General features: G+C 50.9%; 3 protein-coding genes across 3 annotated transcripts; 1 reads left to right on the forward strand and 2 right to left on the reverse strand.

Moving 5' to 3' along the window:
* Positions 1-617: 617 nt before the first annotated feature.
* LOC310859979 (1-phosphatidylinositol 4,5-bisphosphate phosphodiesterase delta-4-like) lies at positions 618-2,873 on the forward strand (the record flags this gene model as incomplete). Its single annotated transcript, XM_083766744.1, has 1 exon — positions 618-2,873. The coding sequence occupies one exon, from the start codon at positions 618-620 to the stop codon at positions 2,871-2,873; it is 2,256 nt and encodes a 751-aa protein (XP_083622870.1).
* Positions 2,874-4,276: 1,403 nt separating this feature from the next.
* Positions 4,277-5,267, reverse strand: LOC310859980 (phosphatidylinositol N-acetylglucosaminyltransferase subunit P-like; the record flags this gene model as incomplete). The annotated part of the gene is made up of 2 exons (XM_083766745.1): positions 4,277-4,369; positions 4,905-5,267. 2 exons carry the CDS (start codon positions 5,265-5,267, stop codon positions 4,277-4,279), a joined length of 456 nt encoding a protein of 151 aa, XP_083622871.1.
* Positions 5,268-6,091: 824 nt separating this feature from the next.
* Positions 6,092-6,769, reverse strand: LOC310859981 (phosphomevalonate kinase-like; the record flags this gene model as incomplete). Its single annotated transcript, XM_083766746.1, has 1 exon — positions 6,092-6,769. The coding sequence occupies one exon, from the start codon at positions 6,767-6,769 to the stop codon at positions 6,092-6,094; it is 678 nt and encodes a 225-aa protein (XP_083622872.1).
* Positions 6,770-8,396: the final 1,627 nt, after the last annotated feature.

The raw sequence follows: 8,396 nt of genomic DNA on the forward strand, positions 1-8,396 counted from the left end.
CATTGTGATATTTGTCCATAACTCCCTCCTCTGCGGGCTTTAAGTGTCCTCTTCAAAACTATTCCAAACCAAACCAAACCAAACCATATTGACATTATGTTCTGAAAATGAGCCAATATCACGATATGCACCTGTATCTAAAATGGCATTTTTTATGGGGGAGGGTACCTTTATCACCTGATAACACTAATTTAGCTACCACTTAGGAAGGGTTATCATACCAAAATATTATCTACAGACATAGAGCTTCTCAAAAATGATAAGAAGCCTTTGCCACCTTTCGGTATTGTCACATCTCATATGGCCCATGGACTATTAAAGTAGATTTAGAATGGATAAAGAAATATGCAATTAATCACGATTAACTATGGACAATATTGTGATTAATCGTGATTAAATATTTTAATCGATTGACAGCCCTACTAGTAAAACAAACCCTGACATGTACACTATTCTAAATGTAAATATGACGTAAGAATCCGTTGTCAGACTACATAAGGGTCATGGGCATCATTCGCTGGCAGTTTAAAGCTACGGACAGTATACGTGGCCGACGGCAGGCTCGTAGGGAGTTCCTATCGGCACAAGTGAAGGATAGGCACAAGTGAAGGATAGCGATGGATCTACCGACTGTCTCAGATCGCCAAGATGATGACAACCTCAATGTGATGATGGCAGGGTCCAATCTGATCAAAATGAGGTCTTACTGGAAGAAGAAGAGGCATTTTCGTCTCTTCGCAGACAGCATGACCATCATGTACCGCTCCAATAAGGGCTTCTTTGGAAAAGGAGGCCATTCTACCATCTCTGCGGCCGAGCTGGAGTCGGTGCGGGAGGGCCACCAGTCCGAACAGTTTGCATTGCAGGGAATCGCGGCAGAGTTCCCCGAGGACCTCTGCTTCACCTTGGTGTTCCGAGGTCGCCAACAGCTCATGGACCTGGTGGCCGAGACGCCGGAGGAGGCCCAGGCCTGGATCCAGGGCGTACGCACGCTGATCAAACAGGCAGAGGACATGGGCGAGAGCGAGAGCCGCGAACAGTGGGTGTGGGACTGGTTTCAGAAGGCTGACAAGAACGAAGACGGGCGGCTAGAGTTCAAGGAGACCTGCAAACTGCTCAAGATGATGAACATCGACATGGTAGAGGACCACGCTTTCCGCCTCTTCACCATGGCGGACAAAACGGCGAGCACGGGCCTGGAGATCGAAGAGTTTGTCCAGTTCTACAAGATGCTCACCCAGCGGGACGAGGTGTGGAGTGTGTTCCAGGACTATTCCGAAGACGGAGACAATTTAACCTTTGAGGAGCTGGAGAGCTTCCTCGCCCAGGAGCAGAAGGAGAAACGCAGTGCAAAGTATGCCAAGGAACTGATCAAGCGTTATGAGCCGGCTGACGAGAACAACAACAACCCAGAAGGCATGTCCGTAGACGGCTTCAAGACGTACCTCTTCTCCCAGGACGACGGCTCCATCTTCACGCCTTTATACCGGGAGCCCTACCAGGACATGAACAAGCCGCTGAGCCACTACTTCATCTCCACCTCCCATAACACCTACCTCATGGCGGACCAACTTGTGGGACCGAGCAGCACCGAGGCCTACATCCAGGCCTTCAAACGCGGCTGCCGCTGCATAGAAGTTGACTGCTGGGACGGCAGCGACGGGGAGCCGGTGGTTTATCACGGTCACACCCTCACCTCCAAGATCCTCTACAAGGACGTCATCGACACGATCGCGGAGTATGCCTTCATGGCGTCAGACTTCCCTGTCATCATATCGATAGAGAACCACTGCAGCGTGGAGCAACAGACCATCATGGCTCAGTATCTGGTCGATATCCTGGGCGACAAGCTTCTGAATAGCCCACTGGATGGGGTCCCGGAGAAGCTACCCTCACCTGAGGAGCTCAAGGGTATGATCCTGGTGAAAGCCAAGAAGATCGGTCGCCTGGAGTCCGAAGGCAGTGACGGGGAGGACGACGACACCTCCGAGGACGGGGACAGCGAGAGCGAAGCGAGGAAGCAAAGTGACAGTAGGTCCACAGCCACGCTGTCCAGCGAGCTGTCAGACCTGGTGGTGTACTGCAAGAGCGTCCCCTTCCGCGGTTTCCAGAACGCTCTCCAGAACTACGAATGCTACGAGATGTCATCTTTCTCTGAGAACAAGGCCAAGAAGCTCGTTAAGGACGAGGGAGCAGATTACGTGCGACACAACACAAAGCACCTCAGTAGGATCTACCCCAAGGGCATTAGGACGGACTCCTCGAACTTCAGGCCGCACGAAATGTGGAACGGGGGATGCCAGCTCGTGGCGCTAAACTTCCAGACCGCCGGGCTCTCGATGGACCTGAACGACGGGCTCTTCTCTCAGAACGGCGGCTCCGGCTACGTCCTCAAGCCCGACTTCATGAGAGACGCGAGCACTGACTTCGATCCGGAAAGACCGGAGGATTTCGAGAGTTACCGTCCGCTCAGCCTGTCCATCCGCGTGATCAGCGGACAGCAGCTTCCCAAGGTGAAAGAGAAATCCATCGTCGACCCGCTGGTCCGAGTGGAGATATACGGAGTGCCGAAGGACGAGGAGACGCAGCAGACCACCGCCGTTATGAACAATGGTTTCAACCCGGTGTGGAACGAGACTCTGGACTTTGTCGTCCGCATCCCCGAGCTGGCCCTGGTTCGCTTCGTAGTGGAGGACAATGAGATCATGGGCTTGACCAACGGCTTCATTGGACAATTCACCCTTCCGTTCGATTGCATTCGAGAGGGATATCGTCACATAAATCTACTGTCCGAAGATGGAACGGACGTACCTCAAGCCTTGCTGTTCATCCATGTCAAGATTGAAGAGTACTCGGAGGACGTTGAAATGTGAGAACAGCGGGAGAAACGGTGCTCGAGACAGGAGTCTTGGAATTCATATAGAAAGAAAGAAGAGGGATTTATTATAAGCATCCTGTTTTTATTTTTATGAGGCAGGCCATCTACAAATTGTATTACACTTAATAATGTGTACATCCTGGGTTGAAGTTGTATTGCATTATAACTTAGTGTTCCCCTATTGGGTTTTGTTTTATTATGTATTGTATGAGTTTTTTATGTTTTATTTGTGGATTTTTTTTTTGTGGAGTATTAGTTTTTCTATTGTGACTCATTTCATCTACGTTGGACGTCCATGAAATGGTATAGAACAGGGCATTTATTTTGTTATCACAGCCAATGTTGGTCCAGATGAAAGCCACAGCGTGGTGACAGCTGACTCATCATCCCATCCTCTCACAATGGGTTCTCCTTTTCCACAAGGTCATCATCAATGACACCACTTCTCCACCACTCATGCATCCTCTTACGTTCCAACATGTGTGTTGGGCCATCAGTGAGGAACTCAACATTTCCATACCTCTGGATACATTTTCTTTGTTCACTATATATCCCCCACATTCTCTTCCTTTGAACATTTCCATCTGTATCCTTTGTCAACCGAAGAGGTTGACAAATCCGTCCGTACAAGTCCTTAGCCTTCGCCACCTCTCTCTTCGCCTGCGTCTCCCCTGTCTGCCTTCCTGCTCTCCCTAGTTCCAGTCGTCTCGCCTCTATACCGAAAACACGTTCTTTCTTACAGCTGTCTCCCTTAAGCGTTATTCATAGTCTGGACTTTCAGTGGTGAGGTGACCACCGAACTACAACATGACGACCCTTATGGGTCTGTAACTCCGAGAGTGTACAAATGGAACCAAATGCACCCGTTAACGGATCCATGACAGTGTCCATTTGTACACTCTCAGAGTTAAATTAACATTGATTTTACAATATAATTTGGGGGTACCAGAGATAGAAATGCCATTAAATGGGGGTCCGTAGACTAATGCATGTCAAACTGGGGGGTCCTTGAAATTTAATGTGTTGAGAATCACTGCTAGAGCCGTAAACATCTTCTCTTATGGGGGTCCCTGGTGTATGTTCTCGATTGGGGGGTCCTTGGCATGAAAAGGTTTGGGAACCTTGAAGAGCACCAGAACATGGTTTTACTTCACACCTCTCTCTACGCTCAGGGAGGTGGAGTGCTAGTCTCTCCAGGGGCTCCCTGGCCATCAGCTGCTTCTCCATCCTGCACTCCAGGTACTCTCTGGCGTTGCCGAAGCTGTTGTCTCGCAGGCATCTCATGAACTTCTCCTTGAAGGCCGTGCATTCCCCAAAATGGTCCAGGGGGAAAGAGCCCTTGTCGGGTGGCCGAGGCTTAAAGGACTTTGTTCCGAAGTTCATAGCGGTGGACATGGTTTATGGTAAGGGTCTCTTTCTGATAAGGGACCAGGTGACTTTAATCTCCACCGCTTCCAAGTCAGCAGATGAAGAGACTGCGTCGAGGCTGGCCTGCACCGCATTATATAGCGTCTTACATGTCCGTTGCCGTGACAACGGGTAACTCTTACATCACCCAGCGTTGACCTCCAGGGGTTCAACTGAACCCAAAGCGGGTGTAGCCCATTATAGGTCCATTTGGTTCTATTTGTACACTCATAACCACTGAGGGTGATTCTACCGTGTGGATGGGGGGGGGGTCTCAACACATCTCACACAAAAAATAATGACTCACTGAGATGTGATTAATTAATTATTAATCACATCTCATATCAGAATTCTGCACAGACATGTATTATTATTGCCTTATTGGTTATATTTTTGGACGGTGGTTGGACCCGCAGCGTTTAGGCCACGGACCCCCCCTCCCCCAACATACCTCCAAGAGTGTACACATGGAACCAAATGGACCCGTTTAGTTCCGTTTGCACACTCTTACAGAAGCCAGTTACAGACCTGTAAGGGTCCAATTGGCTCTTAACTTATCATTTAGCTGTGGAACCCTGCTAGAACCCTTTTGAGAGACAAGGTGAAGCATTTTGCTCACGGCGCCGACGTCAACGTCCTTCAGCCTGGCCACGCCCCCCCTCTTACAGTCGTCCCTCATCTGTGCCTCGGCGTAGGCGTCGGTGACGTTGTCCACCGAGTGGAGCGCGGCGGTACTGCACGCGTTGAGGCCAAACAGCAGCGCCGCCAGCGCCGCCGACGCGACCAGAGCGCAGAGCGGCACCGCAAGGGCCCAGTACTTCCCGGGCAGGAAGGTGAGGCCCAGCGCGTGGAGCCACTCGTCCGGAACGTACGCCCACAGGCAGTACAGAAAGAAGGCCGACTGGGAGCACAGGTAGAGAACGAAGCCGTAGACGGCCCTCTCGGGCAGGGGAGAGGGAGAGTTATCGGCCAACATCCACATCGCTTTCGAAATAAAAGTCCTTCCCCAGACGTCCCGGCGGCGAGGTTGGCAGATTTAGCGTTTGCTAAACTGACGCGTACTGTTTATGTATATTATTAAAAGAAGATCACAACCCATTTGGTACGAGATTACATTCCGCTGGCGATGTCCGTTATCGGTAACTTGATGGCCACGGTTGTCTGTATGTCGACTCACCAACTCATATCCCTTCTAGAGGAAAGGGCACCAGATGGTGGCAGCTGTACAGAACGCCGCACTACTTGGAAATCTGGATTAGCAGGCTGATCCCCAAATATGAATAGCCTAGTATATGTATCTGGTGTTTGATGAAATGATGGCCTCGTGGGTTTGCACCATAATATATAGCACAGTTTTTCCTACTTGACATTATTGTCTCGTCGTCGTCATTACTTGGAGGCGAGTCTGGAGCTCTGTGGAACTCCTTATTTGGCCATTTCTGGGCGCGGACAACTGAACAGAAGACCTCAAGTTACATCGGACGACAACAGTGAATCTCACACTGTTTCATTACAAGGACCCTGAGTTCGATATGCATTTGATTTGACCACAGACAAAGCCCCATGTGGTACCCTGTTTAATTTAGAAACCTTAGTGTTTATTTATCTTCGAGGACACGGGTCCATTTAGTTCCATTTGCACACTCTCTGCGTTACAGACCTGTGACGATCCATTTGGAGGACCCGTGCCGGGCTCCGGACCCAACATTGAGAAACAGTGTCCCAGTGCTCGTTGTTGACATAAATATACAAATCACACTTGTGTGAAGTGAGTTGTACCTTTCAGCATGAAGTTACGCACTCACGTCATTTGCCATCGACTTTGACGTACTCCAGATTATCGGTTGATAACATTAGAACCGGGTGGCCGTTACCGCAGTGTCCTGCTGCCGCCTCTTCAGCCAGAGACAGAACGGGCTGAAGCTGTTCGCCCAGCGTCGGCCGAGCGTCCGCCCCGTCGTTCCTGATCGTCCAATCGAACCCCGCGGCCTCGCCGTCCAAGCCGCATTCCGATTCCGTGTCGTCTATCCCGGCGACGAAGACCCAGCCGCGGCCCGCCCTGGTCCGCTGCGAGGCGTGCACTCGGACGCAGCGGACGGGTACTCCCAGGTACTCCTGCCGGAACCACAGCAGGTCCGACGGGCGCCGGGCGTCGCTTACCACCCACACGGGAGCGGCGGCGGTGGCGGCGCCCCCGCCGGTGACCGCCGCCCTGCAGAATAAGCCTGGGTCCCGTTCCCTGTGTCGCTCGCCCCATCGGATCATGTCGGCGCGGTGCCTCTCCTTGTCCTCGCCGGCTCCCAGGAGCCCTGCAAGGTCCAGGCCGTGCTCCCGGGCGTACTGGCACTTGAGGGGGCCGGACAGGCGCAGGACGCGGCACGCCTCGGCACCGAGACGCTCCGTGATCAGACCGCTCACGTGGTCCTTCCCGGATTTGCGTTTGCCACTGAGCACGAGGATCAGTCTGGGTTCCGCCGTCTCCATTGTCGTGACATGTGATCACAAATAATACTAGGATTCGCTAAAGATACAGTCTTGTCAGTCTGTCTGTCTGTCTAGACAGTCTTTCTGTCTGTGTCGGTCTCTCTTTCTCTGTTACCTCTCCCATGCACCTGTGCAGTACCCGTTTTGAGTAGGTAGAGGTCAGTCCGGAACCATTTGGAACTTTAGACAAGAATTACATTCTATTGATGACATCATCATTTTCACATCATCAGTGTGGAATAAGCCCCATATATGTACACTGCTTCTCAGTGTACAGCTGTCTCAGTGTCAAGTTGTTGATATCACACTGATATATATTATACAATGCACATTGTGGTTGCGATTGCATTGTTTGGTTTGCCAAAACTGTGTGTAGTGTGCGTAGTTTGTTAATGGTACCCCAACTTTCAGCAGCTGTCACAGACTCTCAGCGGGAACCTGAATTTTTGTGATATGTGTTAGACACGTACCCCACATAGTCGACTGTCACTGTGCACGCACGCACGCACACTCCGCACAACACAAGTGCGAGTGCTGGCCAGGCTTGTAGTTAATTAAGTAATCATGTTAAAGAAATGAACTCCGTGGAATGAATGAATTAGTTGGAACCCAAGGTCTAATCCACGGCCTACAGCATGCATGCATGCATGCACGCACACATGTATGCACAGACACATGCACGCGCAAATACCCTATTTCTGCTGACAGCCCATTAATCACCAGGTGCTATTTTTTGTAAAATAATTAGTTTAACACTCAATACAGCCCCTACGAGGTTACCCTCCACTGTATGTGTGCGTGTGTGTGTGCGTTTGTGTGTGCGTGTGTGTCTGTGCGTGTGCGTGTGTGTCTGCGTGTGCGTGTGTGTGCGTGCATGCGCCTGTGTGTGTGTGTGTGTGTGTGTGCACGTGCCTGCGTTCAGATGGGGGTGGGGTGGCAGAATCTGGGACACCCATCCCAGATTCAAATATGAGTATTTTGGGGGTTCCCCAGGTTCAAGTATAATGTTGGGTGCTCGCGGCCTGGAAAGTTTGGGTCAAAGGGATCAGGAATCACGCGTTGGAAAAATGGGCCCCCGCCGTTTTGTTTGTCTCACTTGTATCGTAACACATACAGTACGTCACGTTCCTTTCCTTGTAATATCTGTGCGAACCAAGGCCCCAGTGAGGCTCTCCAACGTTGAAGCACTGGGCCTGAGGAGGGACTGCAGGCGGACCCGTGGAAGTAAGAAACCCGTGCAGCCGGGCTTTAACATTGAGCGCGTTGGCACCCGGGGCCTTCCGGGTGCTTCAAAACGCCACTGAGCATCTTCCACTGACATGAACAGCGGGAGGGGCGGGGCTATCGCGCCGGTTCAGTCTCAGTCTCTTTATACTCCCCCCCGGGGGTTGGTTGTTTGTTTGTTTGCTTTTAATACAATAAAAATCACACCTGTGTGAAGTGAGGGGCGCTCTTATCATCGTACATCATCCATTCATTGTCAATATAGGAATGTAATCTTCGTGTAGGACAATAGCCGATTTGCCCATCTACATATTATGACGTAAATTCTCCATTCATGGCATTTAATGTTTGTGTTAGCACAAAAATAGCCGATTTGCTCAGACACATGACGTAAATTCTCCAT

The sequence above is a fragment of the Protomyctophum parallelum genome (genome assembly GCF_964188405.1).
Source record: "Protomyctophum parallelum genome assembly, chromosome: 6".
Lineage (NCBI taxonomy): Eukaryota > Metazoa > Chordata > Actinopteri > Myctophiformes > Myctophidae > Protomyctophum > Protomyctophum parallelum.